Raw genomic sequence first — 27860 nt, 5'->3', positions numbered from 1 at the left:
TTTGTCTGGTGAGCGAGAGGGTGGAGTCTAAGTAGATTCCAAGTGTTTTAGTAACGTTGGAGACCTTAATAATGTTGCCATCAATGTTGAATGCGTCATATTTGCTGCCAAGTTTTGCAAGTTTAGCTTGGGAACCTAAGATGAGTAGCTCAGTCTTCTCGTCGTTGAGGCAGAGACCGTGGTGGGCCATCCATGCCTGGATGACGGAGTAAACTGCATTGAGAGCTTTGACGTCAGTTGCGTAGTCACCCGTTATAGGGGTGAGTATCTGGGTGTCATCCGCATAATTTGTATAGGTGACACCCAGATGGTCAAGAATATCAAAGAGTGGTTTTGTAAAGACATTATAAAGCGTGGGTGATACGCATGAGCCTTGTGGGACACCGCAAGGAACATGTGCTGGGTCAGCTGCGGCATGAGATGAGAAGACTCTCATGGATCTGTTTGCAAGGAATGAACTGATCCAGGAAGTAGCTGCATCAGAGAAATGGGCAGCCGTTATAAGGTGCTGGCAAAGGATTTGGTGGTCTACCAGATCAAAAGCGGCTGATAAATCTAGGAGGAGTAGGAGCGCTTGTTTGCCCTTGTCTTTCAGGTCCTCAATTTGTGTTTTTAGGTCTATAAGAGCGGTCTCTGTGCCGTGTCTCGGCCGAAAACCGGATTGCCTAAGTCCTAGTAGGTTGTTCTTGTCAAGATAGCTTTGAATTTGGATGTATGCCGCCCGGTCCAAGATTTTTAGAAGGTATGGTACCGTGGTGATGGGCCTATAGTTGGTAGGAATGTTAGGGTCTAGGTTAGGTTTTTTGATTAGGGGGATTACCCAAGCATCCTTGAGGTTATCTGGTACTATACCAGATTTAAAGGAGGAATTGATAAGGGTGGTGATAAAGGGGGCGAGCTCAAGTGCTGCTTCCTGTACGATCGGAGCTGGGCAGGCATCGCCTTGACAATTAGATGGCTTTAACTTCTTGATGATAATTTCCACTTCCTTAATGGTTAGGGGAGAGAAACTGAAAGGTTTGAGGTGGTGATTGTGGGAGGAGAGATTGGCGGGTTGGGAGTTACCTACTGAGTCAAGGAGATAGTTTTTTTTTGTGTTGATTTTGGTTTGGAGAGTGGTGATTTTGTTGAGTAAAGCTTTTTGAATGTTGGCGCACCATTCGGTGTCCGGGGTGCAGGTGTCAAGGGGAGCAGCTGGGGACTCTAATTCCTTAAGAATTTTAAAGAGTTCCTTGGTATTGGAATGAGCCTGCATGATTCTATTGTTGTAAACTTCTTTTTTTGCTGCTAGTATGGCTTCTTTATACGAGAGGGTGATGGTTAGAAGGTTGATTTTATTTGCTGGTGTGGGTGAATTTCTCCAGAGGGTCTCGGCTTTACGCTTGTCTTTCCTAAGTTCACGTAGGTGTGGGGTGAACCAGGAGTTGAGGTGGTTGCGTGGTTTTTCTTTGCGCTGTTTAAGAGGTGCAATGGTGTCCAGTGCTTTTAACATAGCACGATTGTAGGTGTCCACAAGGACGGTAGGGTCCGCACAGGTTGTGGAGACAGAGTTTAAGAGTGGGAGGATGAGTGGGAGTAGTTTCTCAGTTGTAATATCCTTCTTGTTGCGAGTAAGTGTGGGTGGCACAGTACAAGGCTTGTGCAAAGGTGGGCAAGAATTGAGGGAGAATGTTATTTTGTGATGGTCAGACCAAGCACATGGTAGCACAGAGGTTATGTTTAGTGCGCAGTTCAAGTCTGAGACCCAGTCTAATGTGCGGCCTCTGATATGGGTGGGTACCTTGACATGCTGGGTTAGGCCAAAGTCGGATAGAACGTTGGCAAGGTCACAGGCTTTAGTGTCGTTTGTGTCCAGATATCCTAGGTTAAGGTCTCCAAGTAGGATAATTTGGGATTTAGGCTTGGTGCTAGAGGCTAGGATGGAAGAGATGTCTTCTATGAATGTGGACGTGGGACCAGGTGGCCGATAGATGAGGTACACAAGGGCGGTATGATTGGGTGAGATTGGCTTTGTTCTTCGTTCCGAAAAAGGAATGAGAACTTAGGACTTGCATAGATTACTGCGCCCTGAATCAGATCACCGTTAAAAACAGATACCCGTTACCTTTGATCCCTGAACTCCTGGATCAAGTCAAAGATGCATGTATATACACAAAGTTGGATCTCAGAGGAGCCTACCACTTGGTACGGATAAAAGAGGGCGATGAATGGAAAACGGCCTTCCGCACCAAGTACGGGCTATTCGAATATCAAGTGATGCCCTTTGGACTGTGTAATGCTCCTGCTGCTTTCCAGTATTTTATGAACGATGTCCTTAGAGAACTCATAGACGTGTGTGTTGTTGTCTACATTGATGACATCCTCGTCTATTCATCATCTGAAGAGGAACATCAGAGGCACGTTAAAAAGGTTCTCGAGAGATTGCGTCAACATAATCTTTTTGCTAAGCTTGAGAAATGCGTTTTCAACGTAACGGAAGTCGAGTTCCTGGGATTCATATTGTCACCTAACGGAGTCCATATGGATTCAAAGAAAGTTGATGCAATCATCAAGTGGCCATCACCAACCTCTGTAAAAGGAGTTCAAAGCATGTTAGGGTTCGCTAACTTTTACCGCAGATTCATTCCTGAATTTTCTCGGATAGTCCAGCCCATCACCGCTCTGTTGAAAAAGAACAAACGTTTTGAGTGGTCTTCTGAAGCAGAACAAGCTTTTCAGGACTTAAAAGCTAAATTCATTTCTGCACCTGTTTTAAAACATCCTCGCCCAGAACTCCCCTACATCGTGGAAACGGATGCTTCTAGTCTTGCTATGGGGGCAGTTTTATCACAAAGAGATCCGGTCACACACCAACTACATCCTGTTGCCTTTTGGTCCCGCAAGTTTTCGCCTCCCGAGATCAACTATTCAATTACAGACAAGGAACTTTTGGCCATCAGATAGGCCTTTAAAGCCTGGCGGCATTATCTTCTAGGAGCCAGACACACAGTCACCGTAATGACTGATCACCGCAATTTACAATATCTAAAGACAGCCAAAGCTCAGTCTTCCAGACAGCTTCGCTGGGCTCTGTTTCTAGCAGAATTTGACTTTATAATTACTTATCGACCAGGCAGTAAGAACGGAAAAGCAGATGCTCTCTCCCGGATGGGAGTTGATGAACATTTGACCAATCCAGAACCAATACCCATAATCCCAGAACAAAGAATTTTGGGTTTGGTCAGCGCTCAATCTTTTGAAGACATCAAGACCATGGTTAAATCACTCCTAACTCCGGGCGATTTGCAAGATTGGCAATTAAAGGGGAAAGAATTCTCAGTGGATCAAGACCTACCATATTTCCGAGGACAATTGCATTTACCCTGTGAGAAAATACAAAAATAAGTAATCTCCTGTTATCACGACTCTCTAATGGAGGGTCACTCTGGCATTACCAAAACCATGGAAAAGATTAAAAGACATTTCTGGTGGCCGTCATGGAAAAAGGATATTAGAGACTTTGTAATCTCATGTGGTGTGTGTGCCCAGAATAAAAGTCAGAAGGAGAAACCAGCCGGTCTATTACAGCCACTAGACATCCCTCCCTGTCCATGGCATACCCTGTCCATGGATTTCATCACGGACTTACCTCCATGCTCGGGGTATACTACCATTTTAGTAGTCGTGGATCTATTCTCCAAGATGGCTCACTTCATTCCCCTGAAGGGTCTACAATCAGCCTCAGTATTTGCCCGAGAATTCTTAGAAAACATCGTTCGGCTACACGGTTTTCCCTCGGTTTTAGTCTCCGATAGGGGAAGTCAATTCATCTCTCACTTCTGGCGCAGTTGCTGTCGTCTACCCCAAATTGATGTAAGACTTTCAACTAGTCACCATCCCCAAACTGACGGACAAACCAAAAGGACAAATCAAACTCTAGAGCAATATCTACGTTGCATGCTCCAACAAACTGAAAACCCCTGGAAGGATATTCTTTGGATCGCTGAATACGCTTACAATAATTCGATTCATTCTGGAACAGGGAAGACTCCCTTCTTCCTACTATACGGACACCATCCTAGAACCTCTAACCTGGATCCTCCCCAAGAATTCGAAGCACCTGCTGTGGATCACTTGCACTCGGAGATCACCCGTGCTTTTAAGGAAGCCTCGGCCCATCTGCAAAGAGCTAAAGCTCAATTCAAAAGAGGAGCAGATCGACACAGTAAAGAGGCTCCTCACTACACTGTAGGAGATCAGGTCTGGCTATCCACTAAGCACCTACCTCTAAAGGGACCCCGCACCTTCATCCCAAGATACCTTGGACCCTATCTCATATCTGCCATAATTAATCCGGTGGCTGTCAAATTGGAGTTACCTACGCATATGAAAATACACCCAGTATTCCATGTCTCCTTATTAAAACCAGTACAACCAGAAACCCGATTGACTGAATTCCCAGAACCGGTTTTAGTAGATGGAGAACTTGAATTCGAAGTTAAGAACATCCTAGACTCCAAGATCTCCAAATCTAAGTTATATTATCTGGTTGATTGGAAAGGTTACGGCCCCCAGGAAAGGTCTTGGGAACCTTCAGAATATGTCCACGCACCTCGTCTGGTCAAGAAATTCCATCTGAATCACCCCGACAAGCCAAAACCCCCGGAGAAGACACGCTTAGGAGGGGCCTTGAGGGGGGGTACTGTCATGATCACTGCTTCCAAGGAGCCAGGACCAGCCCAACGTCCTTGGAAGCAGGCCCCTAACCCTAATCCTAAGCACCAGCCGGTCCCCACTGAGACCTTTTGGACCTTGTCCTGGCGCCGGTGGCACCAGGCTCATCAAAACCATTGGTCCCGGCACTGGAAGCGCCGGGCTCATAATAGGTGTGAAGATGCTTGGGTGGGCTTACCTGCAGCAGACCATGCTGCTTACTTACCAGCCACTTAGAATCCATCTGAGAACAGGAACTACTTTCTTACCTGGGTGGGGCAGCTCCACTCCCTGGATACAGCACTGGAACTCTTCTGGAAACTGGAACTCTTTTCTTACCTAGGCGGGGCCGTGGAAGAAGATGCCTCATCACTCTAAGGCTATTTAAACCACACCCGATAGATGAAGCGTGCTTCGCGTTATTCTGCATCTGCAGCAGAATGCTCACCGAGTCTGCTCCGGCCTTTCTTCTTCCGATCCTGGACCTGCAAGAATCCTACTTACCATTTCAGTATCCAGACATCATCAGCACCTGCAAAGAACAGAAACAACAGGTTAGCAAGGCGAAATTTACACGCAGTGCTTACTTACCTGATCCATCGGCTGTGGCCGTTTCTTCACGCCGCATCTCCACCTGCAAAAACAAAAGCATTGCCATATTTACCGGCACGCTGTGAATTCCGGATTTCTTCGTTCTGCATCGCCGCCTGTGAAGACAAAGTATTGTTAACAACTTACTGGCATTCCGCGGACTCCGGCGCTGCAACCCAACATCTGAAAGGCAAAAGAAAAGACATTAAGCAGGTATTTACTTACGTCCATCACGCTCGTCGCAATAAAACGCCTGGGAATACTCCGGCGTCTCTTTAACACGAACTAAGCTGCAAGAAAAGAGACAGAGCGCTTGCCATACTTACGAACTTCCAGGCGCTTCACTTCATCTTTCATCTCAAGAGCCCTGCAATACATAAGGGTAAAGCATTATACAGAGTCTGCATATAAACGTGCCACGCATGTAAAGACTATAAAGACAAAAGGTGTCCAGAAACTCACCGCTCGTGCAGATAACGATGGTAACCATCCTCTGAATTCAAGAGGCCTGTGTTTCACCAGTGAAGGAACTGGCAACGGCACCCTGCACCAGACGCAGATGGAGAGCCCAGCATTCACCTATATAAGGTGAGCACGTTGACCTGGGGGCTCTACGAAAAAGCTGGGGAGAGAGAGAGAGAGAGGGACATTCAACAACCCAGACCATTAACCCCATATTCTTTCACCTGCAGAAACCTCACTCTTCGAGTTTGACACACAGTGCAAAGAGGTTCGACCCCAGAAGCCAATCGAGTCCTGCACATCACTTTTCGAGTCACAGACAGCTTCCTGCCAAGACCCGCGCCTCTGTGGGAATCAGGTGAGCGTTACAGTAAGGTGCAAAAAACAGGAAGATTTATTTTGACAAGAAGACATATTTACAGAATTCTTTATGTGCCGTGGCACATAATATATGCATACTGAAGTACATTTATAGTCTGCATATCAGTGGGTTAGTAGTAAATAAATAGTGAAAAACTATTCCATTTATTGTTTACATTCACAATACATTAACATTGTTAATGTACATCAGTATGCATATATTATTGTATTATTGTGACCCCCTGTCACGCCTTTGGCCTGGGTAGCTGCTGACTCTACTCCCCTTTATCTCTGTACCTCTCAAACCTCTAGAGTCAGGCCCCCAACAAAAAAGAGGGTTCCGCCCAATTTTTCTTCCTTGCACATTCATACCTGCCAACGACGAAGACAATGGTACCCTGTCAGAAGTGGTACTTCAACTACCCCATATGCACGCCAAAATGGAGGAAGAAGCAAAGGGGACATGAAAGGAACAGAGCTGGATAGCATACATATGGTCATGGATGCCGTCATGTCTGTCAGACGAATTAAGGTGATAATGGGCCCATCAATGCTAGCAGTTATTTCTATGTGTGGGATAAAAATCTGTATGGCAAGTTGCAAGAAACGGGAGAGGAGGCTATCGGGAAGCAGGTCCTGATGGATGAAAATATAGGAGGAGCAAAGGACAAGATTGTGGCAGAAAGAAACAAGATCAGGGAGAGAATTGCGCAATGTGAACTGTTCCCACTTGGAGCAATCAATTTGGACAACCCATTTGATGCTAAGTACTATGAAGTTAAGTGGGTGTGGTGTAACTCTGAAGAGGTGTGCAGTTACATGAAGTGGTCTTTCGATGATCATACAAACTACTATGGGCACCTCAGAGGAATAACGAAGATTAGGCAGCCAAGAGCAAAAGTACTGTCATATAGGGATGTGGTCGACAGGTCGACCAGAGGGGGGACTGAAGAGGGAGTCAGGATCCTGCCACCTAACCCCTCCCGTCAACAAGTTCATGACAAGACTGAAGGCCAGAAAACACTGCAATTACCCATTCAATTTCGGACGAATCCCAAGTGCACCAATGATTGATAAGTATGTTGAGCAGTATCCCCTCAGCCAGCCATACAGACCAGGTGCGGTACAAATCTATCCATGTGTGAATGAAGAGTGCAGGCCATGGTCAGAGACACCTATGTGGACAGCCTGGACTAAAGCACCAAGAAGACATGTTGTTGACGTCGTTAGAGTCACCACGACATATCAGCATTAGACATGAAGCACATGTGCCATCTGCACTTCGGGACACAAACACACACTCGAATACATGGAGAACACGAGCGTACAGTCCTGTAGTTAAAGGACAGATATAGATACTGTCATTGCTTTTATTATTTTTGCCATTAGTGAAATGGAGAAACACAGACAGTGCAAGGCACAAGAGATCTTGAGAAAAGCTTGCATATGCTTAATGCAAAATAACCCTATGGAACTGCAGGGGCACCTATGGGACCTGGCAGGGCCAAGTGTGACTAGCCTATGCAGCATATAGTATAACATGGACAATGTAGAAACCGCATTATAAGGCTCAGAAAAATTACAGCAGGCCTCAGACCACTGAGCAATGGACAAGTTGAACTGATACAGGCTGGACAGAAAGCAAAATGTAATGTGTGAGACAGGACCCGCAGCCATGGTCAAGAGAAATGGATGACCTTCCAATCCCCTGATGACAAAGGTACCAGCTCCAGAAAAAGGGAATGCATTTTCATAATTTAGAGCTGCAGAGCACAATTCTGTCGTCTCCAAACACGGGATACAGCTTAAGCAGACAATGGAGAGTGATCAGTGGTGAAAAAGGAGAGCCGATCCCAGGCAGCCAGACATGGACTGCTACAAGTATGCAACAAGTGTTGCGCCGAGCAGGAGAATATTCTCATAAGGCAAAGGTGGTGCACACAAGTTACAATACAGACACATAATTGTTTTCATCAGCTTGAAAAGGTACACAGTGAGCTGAGAACTGTTTCGTGTCAGAGGCCTGGCAAAGTCAGTTCTAGACAATCACAGTTTAGTATCCTACTTGTGGGTAGCAACGGGCAAGAACCAATGGTAAGTCCAAAACACTGCAACAATGTTATAGTTAGTGAATTGGGTATCAAACAGGCCAGCCACCTGACATGGATGAGCCAGTAGAATAACATATATATGTACCTATATAGGTTATTATGCTCCTGTCGGCCAATCCCATGCTGTGATAGGTTTCTGGAGAGAAGCCCAAGTAATGACGGAGCAGTGACGTGTCTGTTCATCATAAGTGGCCTGTGCGATATTTACTGTGGGACATGCTGGAATTTTTCTGAGTTCTTGTATCAACCCCTGTTGGTTTTGGCTGTTATAAACTGCAGTTTAAACTTGCCTTTGACTGAGTCCTCTGTGTATTATGGGGGAGGGTGCTGGGCCCTCCAAGTCTGCAGACTTCCAGTATTGCTCTGGCATACCTGGGAGTTCTCCCCAACAAGAGCTATGTGTCATCTGCATAACACTGGAAGTTAGGAGAGAAGGCAGAGATCAAATGGGCTAGAGGGGTCAGGTAGATGTTGAAAAGCCAATGCAAGGGGATAAAGTCCTGAGGGACGCCGCAGGTGGAGAGTGAGATGGTGGAGAGAAAAGTGCCCAGTTGAACCTGGGAAGGTCGGGCCAAGAGGAAGGAGGTTGACCAGTCCAGACCTAGTTCTGTTATGTCAGGGTGTCATAGAGCTGTTCTATCAGAGAGGCATGATTGACTGGATCAAAGGCAGAGGAAAGGTCAAGAAGGATGGTAATGGAAGGAGAGCTGGAATTGCGATTTGAAATCAAGTATTCACGGGTGTTCAGGAGAGCAGTTTCCGTGCCTCCGGCAGTTCTGAAGCCAGACTGGTGGTTTTGGAGACAACCAACAGATTCAGTGTGGTGGATAAGCTGGTAGATGGCGAACTTCTCCAACAGTTTGCCCAGGAAGGGGTTAATGATATGATGTAGCATTTGTAAATTGCCTATAGACAAGTGTTAGGGCGGTAGTTTGCCAGACAGGAAGGGTCGGCAGAAGGCTTTTTGAGGAGAGGGTGATCAAGGAAGCGCTTGAGGAGTGAGGGGAAGGATCCAGTGGCAAAGGAGTGATTTCAGAAATTGGCCAAGGCTGCAGCAAGGGAGACAATGTCTAGAAAACTCATCAGGTGATATGAGAGAAAAAGAGGAAAGGAGAGGAGAGGGGGGCCAAGGGGACCTGAGAGCAGGAGAGGGAGTAGTGTGTGGAGTAGAGGAGAGTGAGAACATGATGTCCTGAGTTTTATAAATGAAGTGAGAGGCCAGAGAAGTGCATAGGGCTAGGGAAGGCAGAGGAGATGTGGAGACTGCAGTAGGGTTGGCAAGTTCCTTGCAGATTTTTTAAAGTACATCCATGTTGTTAGTGGCTGCAGAGATGCAGGCTTGGATATAGGCCCTCTTCTTCAAGCAGATACAGAGTATGTATTGCCTTTGGAGCAGGCAGCAGGCACGTTTATCAGAGGATGTGCCTGAAGCCTGCCACTTCCGCTCAGCTGCTCTCCTCTTGCATTTCACAACAGCCAGGTCGGAGTGCTACCAGGGGTTGTACTTGGGGCAGGTTTCATGTGGATCCTCATGACAGGGGCAAGGATGTCCAGAGTGTTGTAGATGGAGAGTTGAAGGTTAGTAAGGTCTGTGTCAGAGTGAGAGTCAGTGGCATGAGTAGGAGGGGGAATGAAGGTAACGGCAAAAGTGGCAACTGACACTTGCTTCATAGGTCAAAGGACGGAGAAGGAGGCTGGCAGTGCAGACCGTGGCTTAGCCAGGGGACCCAGGAGGTCAATGTGAGAGAAAAGGACTGCATGATCAGACCAGGAGAGAGGGGTAATGAGAGGGCTGGAAATGGGGATGTCTGAACATAAGAAAGTATCCAAGGTGTGACCGGCTGAGTGCGTCAGACCAAAGGGAAGTATGGAGAGGAAAAGAGTCACAGAGGTTGCAGAGGAGCCCAGAGGCAGCACCAAGGGAGTCAAGGTGAATATTGAAGTGTTTGAAGAGGAGAAGCTTGTAGGAGGGGGCCGGGAGAGAAGAGGTGAGGTCAGCCCATTCTGAGAGGAAGTGGGAGACCTGGCCAGGGGTCTGTAGATGGTGGCCAGAGTCGGCGAGAGGACAGGAGAGACACCAAGACTGCCGACAAGGCATTTGAAAGAGGAGTATGGCTGAGTGGGTATGATAGTAGCAGGGACCCACTCAGGGAAGATCAGGACCACTCTGCCCCCAGGACGGTTATGCCTGGGCTTGGAGAGGATCTTGTAACCCTCACAGAGGAGAGTGTCAAAACTTGTGACAGAGATGGCAGTGAACCCCGTCTCAGTGAGAGCGAGGACGTCTTGGTCAAGGTCTTCAAGAAGGTGGCAGATGTCAGAGGAGTGTTTGACAGCAGAGCGAGTGTTGCTAAGCGGAGCAGGTTGCCACTTTTAAATGTCTTCCACTGAGGGGTAAAGGAGTGTGGTACACCGCCGGAGGTGGCAGAGTGTCCACAGGGGTGCCAGAAAGAGGAGTGGCAGGAGAGGTGAGGAGGTTCATGAGAGACAGAAGTTGCCCATGAAGAAGGAGGTTGGGCTCAGAGCCCTGGACCATGACGGTGCCATTTAGGTGGACATTAATGATGATCCTAGAGGACAGGAAGGATGCCAAGAGTAGCACCCAATGGGTGCCACCATTAATGGGAGAGGAAGAGAATGCGGGGACCACAGAGACCATAAGGGAATCCAATGGTCCGGAGAAGGAACGACAAAGAGGATATCGGTGAAAGTCTGACTGGAAGAGGCGCTGACATAGGTGTCAGCGGTGGGTAGGCCTGTATTAGAGACCAGGAGATCCTTCTTGAACGTTTTCCTTCCAGACTTCGACAGAGGGATAGAATAGGGGATAGAATAGCAACTAGAGAAGATAGGGGAGATTGAGAGCACCATTGAGGGAGAGTGCAAAGAGAAGGACGCAGCGAGCGAGGGTTAGAGGGAGGAGCTGCAGAGCATGACACCAACTACAGCCACACAGCAATGCAACAATCTAGAGTCAGGTGTACAGGAAGGGAAAACAGGCTATGTTATAACATATAGCAGAAACACAAATCCTAAAGCAAGTTATATGGACAAAGGGAAGAACTTAGAAGAGGCAAAAGCCTAATTTTTAAACATAGCACAAAATTCTTGTACCATGAGGAGCAGCCATTTTGAGTATATGTTATACTATGTCATTTGCTTTTATAGTGTGTACATCAGTGGCCTTAAACCACTGAGCCTTGTCATATAAAGATAAAGGTAAACATTGGTCCAATGGTAACCAGCCTGTTCAGACCACATCACAAAAGTAACACAGGTGTCACTTAATTGCCACAAAGTATCCCTGTAGCACTCCAGTGAAGGTGACTTGTGCTATACTGTAAAGATGAAGCTGAAAAACAAGTGAAGGCACATTAAGTTCACTGACAGCCTTAGAGAATGCTAGTGTAGCCTAAATTAAATGAGCGAAGCAGGTGTGTAACGTAAAAGGATCTCACTCCCGCGAAAAGTCAGTCAGAATCCAGACAGGAAGCAGATATGCTGTGGGGCTCCTCTAAAATAAATGGAGGAAAGTTGAAAAAAGAAAACCTTTCCTGACACTCCCCCTATCATTTCCTGTCTCCATCTTTGTCTTCCTGCCCGACTTCATATCTCCATACTATGAACAGAATTGGTGTCTGTTGTCCCAAGGTCTTCAACCCTGTTTGATGGTCCTGGAACTTTTGGAAAATGTACAAGGACGTGAGAAACAGTTCTCTATGTGTGTTTGAGTTTCGTATAACATTCCAGATTTTCCACAAGACTGCTTTACTTTGATTTTTTACACATTCCATTTCTCTATTCTATTGAATGTTCTAAATAGATTGATAACCACATGTCACATTTTCACTACCAATGTACCAGAAATGCATGATTTCAGCAAACATACTTGGCTCCATTCCCAAAGCCTACATTTTCTAGCCATGCTATATTTAATTTGGTCACATTTGGGGGCCTACAGCAGTTGGTCTGAGGAATCTTACATGTTGCAGAAACACAACACAGAGAATAAGGCTAGGCTGAGTTTCTCAGCAGCACATTGGACTCTTACCTTGAGTGGCCGTGAAGACTCGCATTTCACTTGGAACACTGCATTCTCCACTCTCACAGATGGCAGACACTCGGAAACTGTAGGCAATATTAAGCTTCAGCCCCTCAACAGAACTTTTTGTAACTTTGTCCACAACTTTCTGTTCATTCCATTTTTCCTTCACATCTTGACCTGCTTGTTCGGCTTGCTCTTTGTACTCGATCTTGTATTCTGAGATGCGGTAGTTTGGAGTGATGACTGCGGGTTCCTGCCAGGTGAGAGTGATGACACCTGCTTTCTCCCTCACCTCCTCAAGTTTTCTAGGTGGGCTAATAGGTCGTGTAGTCAGGAAATCTGTGCTATCGCTGATTAAGCTGATCCATTCTCTGTACACTGCATATTGTCTAAACTGGTATGCAGAATTTGCAGATAGGCCGGTGACTATCAAAGACCCTTTGACCTCATTTGTTTTAGCAGCTGTCCAGTTCTCCTCTCCTAATTTCCTGTACTCAAACCTGTAACCTGAAATCTCACTTGATGTGGGACAAGTGAACGTGGCACCATCATGAGTTATTGTGTTCACCATTGGTGCACTTGCCTTTGGGGGTTCAAATGCTGTACTCCTTATCTTTGCTGCTTCATACCAGTAGATTGCAACCCCTGGATTACTGGGATCTTGAACAGAAGAAACAGTAAACTGGAGCTTCTTGGTTTGTACAGCCCGGTTCCATTGTTCAAATTCAGTGAACGCCTTTACAGACTTTCGGCTCTTTTTGATTATTTCTTCATTTCTGAACCACCATTTTGGCTTTTGGCTCCCAACAGCTGGTTTTGCTGGTGTTGAGTCAGATGTTGTCTTGTATTGCATTTGAAGCCACTGCTTTTGCTCATTAAGATAAGGCTCCTCGTCTTGAAGTGAAGTAAAGGTGAAAGAAAATACACAGTCGACCATGGGGTCTATCTTTATTTGATTCAATGAACTACTTGTCGGTGTCAACTTAAAGCCTCGTAGCACCTTTAGGTATGCATTAACAAAGTTAATCTCCTCCTCTTTGGCATCTAAAAACTCGGTGAGTCGGAGACTGCTGAATGGGGACTGCTCCTTGGCTGCCAGCACTTCCACTAATGCTGATTCCTCTTCTCCCGCTCCTCGGATGGCGGGCAGGAGCCGGGCCACTTCCTTCTGGAACGTCAATCGGAAGTTCATGCAATACTTTTGGAAGGTTTTGATCTTTGTCTTGATGTCAGGGAAGGTGGTGGCAGCAGGTTCCTGCAGGAGATCATTGCACTCCATGTCAAAGTAGCTCAGTTCTTCTAGGACATCCTGGACATCACCGATCAGTACAGCGCTTAGCGTACGCAACATCTGGGATGGTTTGGAATCAAACTCATTTATCGGATGAAGCCAGACCTTTACTGGTATGGCATTTTTTTCAAGTAGTGACGGAAGGGCTGAGAAAGCTTTAATGGCATCCTGATATGTTACAGGGTTGTTTGGAAGAGCAAAGTCCCCACAGAATGTGCAGCTGAAAGTATCCATGGTTTCCTTTATTTTGTCATTCATCTGAAGAGATCCTTCCCCTTCAATTGAGAATGTGGGTATGCTTTTTACTGCAATCTGTAAGGTCCCTTTGACATCCTGCATGCTCTCAGAGGCAGACACTTCACGATCAAAAACAAAGAAAGCTTTGGCACCATACAGCACAGCTGTGACAACATGGGTGACATCCTTCTGATCAAACACACTGGGATACTGGATGTTCTTGGGCCCCAAATGATTCATAGACAGTTGTTCAAATTTTGTGGTTGCTGAGTACTGGAGAGTGACACGGGCCTGGTTCCTGGATTTCTTTCTATCGTTTAAGAACTTAGCTGAGCCACCCACTTCAATCAGCCCACCCAGGAAACTTGCTTTCAGAGATGCAGAAACATTCAGCGATGAAGCTTTGTCTTCCATGGAGTCAGACGCGACAATTTTGAACTCTGTGTTGGGCTGGAGTGTTTCACGCACATCAGTTTTTATGACTGCTTTGTCCCATAGAGTCAAGCCTGTAGAAAAACAATGCATGAATGCATTATTCGGAATGCAGCATTATTAGGAACAGAGAAAGATTACACATTAGCCTTATAATGCATTCAATGCAGTTCATCTCTTTCAATCAGGAAGATCACACTGGGTCTGATTGACGCACAATTATTATGAATTTATCTGTGTCATTGTACATGCAATTGAGAAATCCTCCAACATTCCAACACTCGCATAGTGCAGGAAAGGTGATTTACAGTATTTAATCTGCCCAAATACATTGCATTGTGAGCAGATGTACTCCACCCACAGAACACGAGGACAGGGGACATATTAGGGAGTGACATCTTCAGTTCAAAGGTCACCTCTGGAACACTGTCTGAACTGATAAAATCTTTGAAGCTATTTCCGCTGTGCCTTGCCTATCCAGTTGTGTTAAGAGGGATTTTCTGTATCAGCACTTGGTCTAACCAAACCCTTTTTAAGTAACGCAAGCCGGGCAGTAAGGCTTAGACTAAGCAGATCAGGAGTTTGGAATGTAGGAACAATTAACAGCATAGACCCTTTATTATTACAGGTCCACACAGTTGTATACACGTATGCTATTTATGCTATTTATTAGGTCAAACCTCAGGATAGTATAAACTACAAACAATGTTATCTACACATATATGCACACAAGAGGAAGCCCCAAAGTGGGTACTGCACAACACAAAACACTTTACATTTACACACAGTTATAAGCACAAATGCAAATCAATAACTCAAGTAAAGTGGTTGAAAGAAAAATGGTTAATCAAGTAAAAAATAAAAACATTATGCCTTATATTAACAAGGCAGTGATCATAAAACAGCTTACATTGTCTTTACCTAGTCAAATAAATTAAGTCCTAGTATTCGAAAGGAGTAGCTCACATGAAAGCACTTGGAAAGGGGATTAGAATGTCACAAAGTACTCCTGCAACATAACTTGGCCAAAGCCAAAAGGTACGCATTTAAAGTGAAAAGGTTTTAGGAAAAAATTAGTTTCCCAAAGTGAAGGGAGTGACTCCCAATTCCAGCTCACTGAGGGCAACCTAGTAAGGAATTCCTGACCAGTATTCCACTGCCCATGGTCAAGGAAGGGTAGCTACTAGGGACTGGACTTTGCAACCATTGAAACAGTATGGGCTGAAGGGGCAACAAAAGTGATAAGTGCACTGACTGAGCCCTGAAACGCAGAATCATAAAAATCCCCCCCTCCCCAGGGAGGTTGGAATCATTGTGGCCAACTATGCACTCATTTGTTCTGCATCAAGGTGGTCAGGGGTTGCATTTGTAGATGTTAAATTTGGCATCAGGTGTAAGTCTGGCTAACAGTGCTTCTAATCCTGAAGCAGGCACAGTTCCGGGTTTTCATCAGCTGAACATAACAGTGCAGACAGAGGTACAATTATAGCCTTCATGACCCCCACATGACTCCCAACCCAAATACTGAGACATGACCGATGTACCTCACTCTTAGGCCCTGCAATGCCATTGTCGATGTATCGCAAATGTAGAAACGTCACTCTCTCAGACAGCCATTCAAGCCATACCCAGTTGATGATCTGTACGACATGGTGATGTCACCAACTGAACAAGTTGTCTGACCGTAAATCAAGAAATTAATGATGTCATCACTGACATCACGACATAGCTGCACTTAGACATGAAGTACATAGCCATCCATTCACAAAGTTACACAGACATTCATTAGTTTATTGCATATAGACATGAAACACATGCTTATGACTCACGCAGGTAGAAGACAGACACAAATACATATCGCTATATAGTAACATTCTTTGACAAAGCTGAACCGCAAGACACCACAGTACACTTATTCCAAGCTTGCATATGCTTAACTGCTACTAACATGGAAAAGCCATAAGGACAAACATGGAAGCCACAGCCCATTGAAATGAATGAGGAAGGGGAGACAGGATTTGACTACATGGAAGGGCTTGCACGATTGCTGCAGCCAGAGGCGAGCAGAAACGATGTGCCCAGCCAAGGACAAATGGAGATGGAAAGCTCCTGGTTACCAACACGATAAGCCACCTGCAAGAAATTCAGACTAAAATCCTCATAATTACAGGCAAGAGCGCTCTATTTCGTGGTCGCAACACACGTGGCCCAGCAGAAAAAAACAATGCCAATTCAATCAAGGTGGACGGAGAGAAGTTGCTCCCACCAAATCAGAGGTGGAAAGCTACAAGTGTTGCTCTCAAACTGCCAACTGAATGCACTCTCCCATGCTTAGGTCATCGGAGATGGCAATATTAGGGAACACACAGCCCCTAAATGTTGATTCTCATTGCCTTGAGAAGTTACACTCAGCCTAGTAACCATCCAGGGTACCAGGGCTAGGAGAACACATTTTGCCGAATCCAGAGTCACCTTTCACGTGGAGACAAAATATGTTGTACAAGCCAGTGGTCCCTGTGCGACCCTGCAACAATCTAGATTGAAACATGTAGCGGTGGTCCCAGGAGGAGCCACCAGATATGACTATCCAATAGTAGAATTAACCCCTATAGGACATATACGTAGTTCGCCTAAACTGACCAATGTGAATGCCTGATAGGTTTCGGGGACAGAGCTTGGTTGTGTGATGTCACACCTGGATAAAACCGGGTGACACATGCTCAGCAGACAGGAACCCTGCAGAATTCATGTTTTTCTGCTGCGATTCCGTTCTTGAAGTGAGGAGATTTTGATGGGCCTGAGTGCCTGTCTGTTGGTAATTGGGCTGACTGCTATAGTACCACTGCCGCTTCAACAGTGGTAGCAGAGGGATGGTCGCTAAGACCTTTTCGCAGTAAGCTGCCTCATCCCGCCGCATGCCTGAGGGGCTGCACGGCAACCAGTGAAAACCGACACCTAAACCCAAGTATGGCCAAAAAGACAAGAGGTGACAGGAGCCGGCCTTGGAGGAAATTGAGACTTTTTAAGGGCCACTACTGCTTTATAATTAGCAGAGAGAAGCCTCAGATGGGGCTTCTGAATCAAATCCGCATTTTTAAAGTAATTCAATACATTCTGCTTAGCCAACATGCAGTCTTCATCACACCACCCTTTACTAGCTAGATTGTACTTCCTAATTTTGCATGCTGATTTAAAAAAACAAAAAGATGACAAATCTTCACCATACGTATTTATAACGCTCCTACAACTGAAGACCAAGGATCCCCCAGGCAGATAACTGAAATAAATGGGACAATACTTGCATACATACTCGCAGTCACACTCTGGTCGATATTAGTTGAGATTACCTACTAGTGTGATAGAGCATCCGCCCCTTTGGCTTTCAGTCTTTCCATTTCTTTCCCATTTGGGGCAGAAGTAGCAGCTTAGTGGTGGATGATCACTATCTGGCTGCTTTAAAACTTCCGTTCTAGTTACCATAGCCCAGTCTTCTGCACTAATCAAAATATAATCTATGCGGGAGATACCCTGATACTGTACATAATTAAATGCGGCAGGTATATCTGAAGGTTTCCTCTCGTTACACAAACACAACCCTGCTATGCCCATTAGCCTAGTGGCCTCAATGGCACCCGGATTGACCTAATGGAGCTAACTGACTCCAATTTAGGGATACCAAGTGCTACCTTCTGATCATCCCAGGATCCATCTAATTCTATTAACGGTTCATATTGCAAATTAAAATCCTACATAGCCAAAATAAGAGGGGGAAATGTATCAAAAGTCTTTCTGTGATCATACAACACATCATTTTAAGACTCTCCATTTGGAACATACCCATCTAGTTTATTATAAATGTTAAAAAGCAGTGCATGCTTCCCATTTGAACTGACTACCTCAAGACACTGCAGGTCAACTGAACCCGTAGCTAATGTATTTACTGTCAAGTCCAATGCCGGATTGATCCAAATTAACAACCCTCCTTTTGGTCTACCTCTGGGGCCTTTTGTTGCACCTAGGTTAAAAGTGCTGAACCCTTGTAATTCAATGTTATCCATGGCCCATGTTTCCTGGAAACAAAGAATGTTGAATCCATGAATAAATTGAACCCATTTGGATTCAATCACAAGTTTTTTAACCCCTGCCACATTACATGATAAAAATCTCAGTTCCTTTGTAACTAAATAATCTCTTGGCTGCAGAATCTGTTGGGACAGCTGAGATGGACTGAAATGAGCCTGATTGTCTGTACCAGCCAATCAATCTTATCCAGTCCATCAGCAATCACGTCCATAGCTCTTGGTAACACATTCAATTTATTGGAGACATTAAATGAAGAATATTTAGACATTGGTATTCTGGGTCGTAGTTAGTGCATTTTTCATTGTGTTTGGGTAGTTAATAAGTGGGCCTATCTGTTGAGGGATCGGGCATCGAGAGTTCTTCCTCTAAGGTATTGGTGATGTCACTGGCGAGGTTGTTTAATGGGACCCGAGGTGCACTGAAAGTGGTGGATTTCATTGGTTACACCGTTTATCTAGTTGCAGAACTAGTGTTGGGCCATTGGGACGGAGCTTGAGAAGTGCACAAATGGAGTTGTGATTTGAGCCTTCAGGGCGAAGGGCCACAGTGGGGCGGTGAGCAGAGCACGCACGCAGTGCTGGTGGTGACCCGCAGAGGCTAAGGAAAAGATTGAATTGCACAGTTATGATTTGCATACATGGTATTTCAGAGGCAGTATTGAGACAGTGAATTGCAAAATTGCAGGGTACAATTGGATGTGCCGAAATCCCGATTTAAGGTCAAGTAAGTATTGACAAGTGTTACATAAGGTGACGAAATGAGGGATACACTCATGCCAAATGTTTCAGGACGAGGAAGGGAACTCGACCCAGCAGCATTGGATGCTGAGTCAACGGAATATGGAAGGCGAACCACCCTCGGCTCCCCCACCTCTTCCTCAAACCGCAGACATAGATTCAGCAACAGAAAGTAAGGGATGTTACCCCATTAAGGAGGTAAAAGCAGCAGCGGGATACACCAATCTTACTTTCACACCTCCCGCGTATAGTGGCAGAGAAGCACTTAGTGCTACAAAGCAAGCCAGTAACGTAATGCAAGATATCAGCACCGAATGTAAGGAGCACAGTGAGCTGCAAGCAAAGCTAAAGGTGAATTACTTGGGGAAAAAGGGGGTTACTGAGGGCCAAGAATTGATAGTCCAGAATGAATGGGTAGGCGGACAAATATTGCTCAAGCTGGACAAGAAAGCAAAAAGTGAGACAGGGCACGTGGGGAAGGAACGACAGAGTAGTAAAGACATTGTGGAGGAAGATAAAGTATTGGCGTCGATAATGGAGGAAGTAAATAGAAGGGAAAGGGAAGAGGAGGAGGAAAGCGAATGGTTGTGAAATGAAAGGGAGCGAGCAGAAGCACAAGAAAGAGAAGAAAAGGAGAAAAGAAAACTGAGTGAGCTAGAGGACATGCATGAAGGAAAGCAGAAGAAAAGCTGGAAAAGCAATTGCAAATAAAGAAAGAGAAAAGGAGGTTAAATGTCGAGCGGCTCGTTATTAGTACGCTGATGCAGGGAAGAAGAGGAGCGAAGAGGCGAGCGGGATAAAGACGAGAGCAGAGAGAGACGCTCTTTGAAGGCAGTGCAGATTAAGACAGATTTAGAACGTTAGATAATGAGGATGGGGAAGGAATACAAAGGAGGTTAGGGGAACTCTACAGGAGTAGGAGGAACAGCATGGCTGCCGTACGGGCAGATAGGAGTGCTACTGGACCCTCAGTGAGGGGGGAACACCAGATTACGGATTGAGCAAAGGGAAATCAGTGGGAAGACCCAATGTTAAGGAGGCTTAGTTTCGAGGACAAGAGAGAACGGGAGAGTGACAATAGTATCAGGACCATGGGGTCAGATGAGGTTTCACAGGGGAGTGAGGATGACGAAGAGGAAAGACCTTCTTGCCGCTCCATGGAAGGAAGCCCTGATAGAGACATGGTATGGGGAGGTGAAGAAGACATGGACAGAGGAGAGGAGGACAGCGAAGGGTGACTGCCACGTTCTAAAGTTGGATTGCGCACCTTGGACAATATCACTCCGCATGCTCAAAGGCTCAGGGCCCTGCCAGGATGGAAACGGACAGAGATGGCAAGGGAGTTCACCGCCACTAAAGACATTAGGAGACAGGGAAGAGTGACAAGATTGACACAGTTCCCATTATTGGAGAAGGATGGTGCGTGGCTTCAGTATATTCTGTGTTTGAAAATGGACAAAGACACTTTAAGATGCAAGCTACCTTCATTGACTGCTGGGGCTGGAAGTGGATTTATGAGCTTGAAAGACTGACAGCAGGGACAACATTAGCGGTGGGCGACATGAAGTGATTACTTTCCGCCATTCTTGGGGAGGAAGCAAACGATGTATGGAAAAGGGCAGGGTATCCCGGAGTGACTGCACAGAACACGGCACACAATGGCACTCCGTTCAATAACTGCCAAGCAGCCTTATGGCAAGCACTAAGGGTGAAATACCCAGACATCTTGGATATAAGCGCAATTATGGCATGCAAAATGCGTGAGGATGAAGACCCACTTCAACATATTGAAGAGATTCAAGAGTGATGGCGTTTCGAGATGAGAGACCCATGGGAAAAAACAGTGGGGTTATTCTACCATATATTATGTCAAGGGTTGCCAGAACAGGCACAAAAGCAGTTTAAGAAGCTAGAGGGGATAGAAGCTAAGCCGTGGTCGGAAATTCTGCTACCCATAGAACACTATTGTAGACTGATGCAAGGGAATGCGAGAAGGAAGCATGGGGAAAGAATTAGGATGAAGCAAAGTTAGTGCAGAAGAAGGTATCCAAGTACACAATGGAAGGGGCTATGCTTATAAGTGGGGAGGAAGGGGTTATGCAGTTTCACGGGGGACAGCAAAGACCTACGTGGGGTCCCGTACAATGTTGGATGTGTGGGCAAATAGGCCACATATCTCAAGTGTGTAGACACAGGGTTGGGATGCACCAGAATGGGGGTGGTCAGCACCAACCCACATATCAGACAGCACATACTGACTATTATGTCCAGGATCACAAGCAGGTGCAGATATGCACTCCACGACAGACACACACACAGGACATGCAAATGCAGCCATATCAGGCCATGACACATGCCTCACAGATGCCGGGACACATGCAGCCATCACAACCAGCACAGAAGGCACCAGCACATCAGAACGTCATAACCACAACACATGCAGACTCCACTGTGCCGATTCCTGTGTGAAAGCTGGGGGAGCAAATGCTGTAGGGGGCAGACCATTTACATCGACAGGGAGATCATTAGACCCACAACAGGACAGCCAACAGACAGACCTGATATGTTCATTCCTATCCATTACAGCCAATCCAAATTAGGAACCACGTATAGAGTTGATAATAGGTGATAAGACTTTTTCCTTTCTGGAGGATATGGGGGCGACACGGTCCTATATTAGGGAAGGAAGATTCTCAATGTCAGGCATTGCCATGAATGCACAGAGATTCTCTGCGGCTACGGACCTTTTACTGACAACCTTCCACTTTCTATAGGAGAACATGATCTGACCATGCCACTGTAATATACCCAACATACACCTGTGAACTTAATGGGTAGAGACATGATGAGCCGATTTAACATGACCATCTCATTCACAGACCAAGGGATATTGTCCTCGACACCAGGAACTCCTTACATGAATGTGAGGGAGCTCATCCAGTCATATTGCGGCGAGATGTTACAGAAGGGGGTGCCAGCAGACACTGAGCTGTTTCAATATGGAGTGAAAGTATTTATAGTATGGCACCAAGGGATACAGTTAGTTAGTTAGTTAGTTAATGTATTATGTATTCCCTAGAACCCTGGGTCTTAAGGGCATGACAAACACAATTCACAACAACTGACACAGCAGGCAAGAATTCTACATGGGAGAAAAAAGAAAAAAAAGGAGGGCAAATCTTCTTATTTAAATAACAACATCTTAATCTTCTTCCTGAAAATTGCCATAGAATGAATATCTCTTAGTTCCGGAGGGATGGCATTATATGCCTTAGGTGCCGCCATAAAGAAGACACTTTTCATAACATGAGTGAGATCGCACATTGAACCTTTTAGCTGGTTGGTGTTATTAGATCTCAATGCCCTAACATTAGATTTAGGAAGCAGAGCCTCTGTTACGTATTAAAGGCCGGTGCCCTTGACACATCTGTGTGTTATCTCAAGCAGCCTAAACTGAATCCTTGCTTCAATCGGTAACCAGTGTAGGTTACACCTGGCCTCTGATATATGAGCTCTCTTCTTAAGATCAAGAATAATCCTAACCATACTGTTCTGGAAGGTTTGGAGCCGCGCAATATCAGCCTTAGCAATTCCTACCAAAAGCCTACTGTAGTAGTCAATGTTCGACCCTACTAAGGCTCTAGCCACCGTTTCACAATTAACTTGCGAGATATAAGGACGCAGTTGGGCGAACAGTTTAATGTAATAGGCTGTTGAGGCAACTAGGCTATTTACTTGAGCCCTTGTATCCAGATTTTGATCTAGAACAATGGCCAAGGTCCTAACCTTCTTCTTGGTTGTAATATTACAGCCATCCACTCTGAACTGACTATACTCTCGGTCCAGCTTCTTGATTTTAGTACTTGTGCCTATCACCATAAATTCAGTCTTTTCTTTATTGCATGCCAAGCTGTTTTCCGTCATCCAATTTGAGATGATATCAAAAACCCTGTTGATGTTTTTTTCATCCAACTCATGCAGTCATGGTAATGGGATGAACCAATGAGTGTCATCTACATAGTATATGTTATTTTCCTCCAGTAGATAAAAACTGAACTGTACATATATTGTATAGTGAGGGAGTTAGGTTGGCTCCTTTAGGCACGCCCTAATTCAAACAGGCTGGTGGGGCTTCAGCCAGTTCCCTCCAGACTCTACATGATCGATTGCTGAAGAAAAATGCAATCCAAAGGGCTGCATTATTAGAAAAGAGAGCTACCTCTTTTAGCCTGGTGACCAATTTGCCATGGTCCACCAGATCAAAAGCAGCAGACAGATCAAGTAACATCAGCATCACAGTCTGGCCCTTATCCATATACAGTAGTAGTCTGGACTTCAGATCAAGCAGGGCCGTTTCCGTACCATGACCCTGCCTGAACCCAGACTGCCATTTGTTTAGGATACTCGATTCATTCAGGAAATCTGAAATGTGCAAATACGCCACTCACTCCAAAATCTTCAAAAGGAATAGGGTGTTAGTGATCAGCTGGTAATTCGCCGGAGATAACAGGCACAGACCTGGCTTTTTAAGTAAGGGTGTGATCCATGCCTTCTTAAATTCACTCAGAACAGGCTACTCCACGAATGAGGCATTCACAAATGTACAGAGACAGGCTGTCACGCATAGCCAACAAGTTCTTATTTAGACCAGAGATTCCCTTTGATGAACAAGAAGGAAAGGTGATCCCAATAAAACTTGAGGCAGTTATAGTGGGAGATGAGAGAATAGTATTGCATGGGACTGATGACACAGGATAATTATGGAGGACAGTGATTGCAGGGATATAGGTTGAATGACGTGACAGATGAGGCACTATTTCAAGACAATCGATCAGACCAAGAGGTGGTGTTTGACATAAGCATTACATATTAGGTGAGAATACATTACAGGGAAGAGCCACAAAGAATTGTTGTGTTGCAAAAAGCACCACCACCAGTTCTCGAGAAAAATTGGGGTGAGTACCCAGTGCCTTATGGAGCAGTAGTCCCTGTGACGTGGGTCTACTAAAAGGGATAGGAGATGTCAAGAAAAAACTTAAACCAGGGACTATTTTAACAAGGACAAGACAGTATCCCCTATCAAGGGAAGCAGACAAAGGTATTTATGAGACGATCGTCGCGCTAGTGAAGCAAGGCATTTTGGTACCCTCAGAATCGCAGTGTAAAGCTGTGTGGTACCCTGTAAAAAAGGTGACTGGTGGTCGGGTGTTTCATTCAGGATTTGCATCCCTTGAACCACATCGTTGAAGCAGAATTTCAGTTTGTTCCCTATCCATTGACAATTGTGTGTAGCATCACGATGGAAGCTCTCCACTTCAAGGTAATCGACTTGAAGAATGCCTTCTTTTCTATACTGCTTCATGAACAGTCACAGGACCTGACTTAATTTCTATATAGAAACCAGAAGTGGAAACACACAAGGTTACCACAAGGGTACTGTGAGTCATCTTCTATCTTCAACAGGGTCCTCCAAATGGATGTTGGCAACATACAGATGGGGAGCACCGTCATACAGTATATGGACGACATTTTGATTTGCAGCAACTCACAGGAACATTGTCGAAATGACTCAGTATACTCGTTGACAGTATTGGCAGAAAAAGGTTACAAGGGAAGTAGGGCAAAATTAGAATATTGCTTGAATGAAGTGCTATATATCGGCAAGTGATTTTGCAGGAAGAGCGAAAAGTTACTCCTGAAAGGGCAGCAGAGATCTGCAAAATGCTGATGCCAAAGATAGTGAGAGAAATGCAGCAGCTCTTGGGCCTCTGCAATTATTTCAGAGCCTGGGTTTGACTATAGTACATATATGAGACCCTTGTTAAGCGGACTTAAGGAGGCACAGAGAGGGAACAGCCGGTTGCTATGGACACATGAAATGACTGAAGCATTCGGGGAGCTGAAAAAAGCAATATGCACAGTTCCAGTGCTAGGGATACCAGACTACCATGACAAATTCTATTTGTTCTCACACTCCAATCGAGTGGTGATGACTGCAGGACTCACGCAGAAGACTACCCTAGGGCACAAGCGACTGGCCTATTATAGTGGCCATTTAAAACCTGTGATGAGGGGACATTATCCATGTGAACAAGCACTGGCTGCTGCTACATTCGTGGTAGAAATGTCAGAAAGTATTACAATGGGGTGCAGCGCCACCCAATACGTGGAACATTCTCTTTTTGCAATCCTCGAGAGACCCAAGAGCACGCTGACCACAAAGAGAGCTTCTGAATACAAGGTAATTATCTCAAACCCAGCAATAAAGATGGTGAGGTGCAGGACCGTAAACTCAGCGACGTTTCTAGCAGAGGAGGGCGACTATGTACACATCTATACTACAAACATGGAACAGTATGACAACCTTCCCAAAGTGAGGGAGAAGTCACTTAAGGGGAGAGAAGTGCTTTATATTGACAAGTCTTCAATGATAGACCAGGAAATGGGGGAAAGACATACAGGGACAGCAGTGGTGAGAATAAAGACGGACAGGACCATCAAAGTAATAGAAAGTGTGAGGTTGCTTTCACAAGCAAGCAGTAGAATTAGTGGCTCTCATAATGGCATTAGAAGCGTGCAGGGACCAGGGGGTTACAGTGTATTCAGCCTATGTGACATCTACAGTACACAATGGCAGAGGAGGGGCTTCTGACGGGCTGACGGCACACCAGTGCAGCATGCACCACTATTGGGCAGGCTCATAGATGTGCTCCAACTCCCAGTAGCAATAGCGGTCGTGAAGTGCCAGGCCTACATGAGGGGGAAGACCTAGTGTCCCAGGGCAACAAAGCCACAAATCAGGAAGCGAAGCGTGCAGCATATTTCTCTGAAACCACATAATTTGATACCCCAACAAACACACATATCCATGTGCGCAATGTGATTTTAAAGGAAGGCCATAATACCTTGCCAGCCACACAGTTAATAGAATTTCAGGGAAGGGCACTGATAGCGGAAAAAGAATTATGGTTGAGAAGGGCATTTTCAATATCCCCCACCGACACTTTGTGGTGACAGGAGAGTACAATGAAGCTAGTGGTTCCAACAGCACCATTGCATATTGCGCTCATGCAATTGCATTATCCTACTCATCTGGGGAAGGATGTCTTTGTTGCATACATTGGGGACGAATGGTTCTGCCCAAATATGGCGGAGCAAAAAGCTGCATTTATGGAAAACTGTGTCACCTGTGAAATATTTACAGTGGAGAGTGTTTTATGCGTAGTGAGAGGAGCCACACCCCGCCCAATCGGGTCCTTCCAACACCTCCACATAAATTACGTGGACATGATCCAGCTATACCAGGGCTACATCTACATGATAGTGGTTGTGTGTCCATTTTCACAATGGATCGAAGCCAGCCCCTGCTCACACCCTGACACTATAAGAGCCGCAAAATTCCTCATTAGAGCAGTGTACCCAAGATGGGGGGTTTGTGAGGTCCTGCGGTCTGATAATGGACCTCTTTTCATAAATGAAACTTTTGAGCACATCACAACTATATTGGGGTTGCAGCACAAATTCTCCTGCCCCTATAACCCACAAGTGAACAGAATTTGTGAGCGCCACAACGGCCTGATCAAAGAAAAGATTGCGAAAATAAAAGCCACCTTAATATGCGCTTAGTCTTGTTTGCACTGCGTAAGCAGCCCAGATCCAACCACCACTTAACACCCCATGAGGTGGTAACTGGGTGGCACATGTGACTACCCATGATTCCTCCCGCTAGGGCATAGACAGACACCCATGCAACCTCTGACGTATTTGGAAATTAAATGCAAAAATATGTTGCTTCTTTGATGGCTAGTGCCTCTTTTATTTCTTGCCAACTGCAGGCACGGCAGGAGAGATCAAAGAACAGTGAAGAAGATACCACCCCAGAAATGAATGAAGTACAACTAAAGCTGTAATTTATTTACCCTGGGGACACTGTTCTGTTGACAAACTTCATCCGGCCTTGGTATAAGCCCAGGTTCAAAGGGCCGTACATCGAAGAGAAGACCACTGATCGTGCAGTTAAACTGAGCTGTAGGAAGGTCTGGAACTACATTGGAGATGTAAAGCCCTGCTGAGGTTAGACCTCCTTCCACCTGAACGAAGACGATTTGATGCAAAAAGAAGAACGAGACAAACAAGAAGAACCACAACCGCGGCTAATCTGGTTCAAGGACAATACGCACACCTAGATTAGGCACATTATCTTTCCCTTACAATAGCTGTTCATCGAGAAAGTAAAGACTGTCTGAGATATATGGTCCCAATCGACATATGTCCTTTCAAGAGCATTTCATTAGATTTGTGATACTGTCAGAAACAGAGCAGATGATTCCTCCACAACAGTTTTTCCATCCTTTTCTGTTTTATGTAGCTCAGACCTACCCACAGTTGACCCACACGGGGACTCATCCATCATTGGCTTACTCAGTGATTCGAGAATACGTATAGTGTGGGAGTGATTGTTCTATTCAGCACTCACCCAATACTATAGACATAGAGCTTAACTAATTACCTCATAACTACCCTTTTTTTTAGGCTTTTCAGGTGAGTTTTACAGATGTTTGGATCAACGCAAGACAACGTTCAGAATTAACAAAATGGGAAATGTAATTCAAAATGTCATGATCATGTTTTGCGCTTTCTTCTGTCTCTACCTATTTACCCTCCTTGTTCTACGAAGACAGTTATTGTCACATGCACAAGCTTTAACACTTATGAACGTAACCCCTATCCATGCCTTCATGGAAGACATATCTGGGCAGGCGATAAGCACTGCTAAGGAGGTGTAAAGAGACTTAGGCACAGTGCAGGCATAGACTTCA

General features: G+C 45.4%; 1 protein-coding gene across 2 annotated transcripts in view; it reads right to left on the bottom strand.

Moving 5' to 3' along the window:
• Nucleotides 1–27860, bottom strand: part of LOC138492178 (stonustoxin subunit beta-like) — a 74915-nt gene that overhangs the window by 21167 nt on the left and 25888 nt on the right. For both annotated transcript variants that reach the window (XM_069619199.1, XM_069619198.1), the window contains one exon: nt 12268–14295. In XM_069619199.1, coding sequence (XP_069475300.1) covers nt 12268–14295 — 2028 coding nt within the window. The remainder of the gene's footprint in view (nt 1–12267; nt 14296–27860) is intronic.

This window comes from Ambystoma mexicanum, chromosome 10 (assembly GCF_040938575.1).
Source record: "Ambystoma mexicanum isolate Mex_15411 chromosome 10, UKY_AmexF1_1, whole genome shotgun sequence".
NCBI lineage: Eukaryota > Metazoa > Chordata > Amphibia > Caudata > Ambystomatidae > Ambystoma > Ambystoma mexicanum.
Note: the sequence above shows the minus strand (reverse complement) of the source record. Positions and strands in the feature narration are given on the sequence as shown.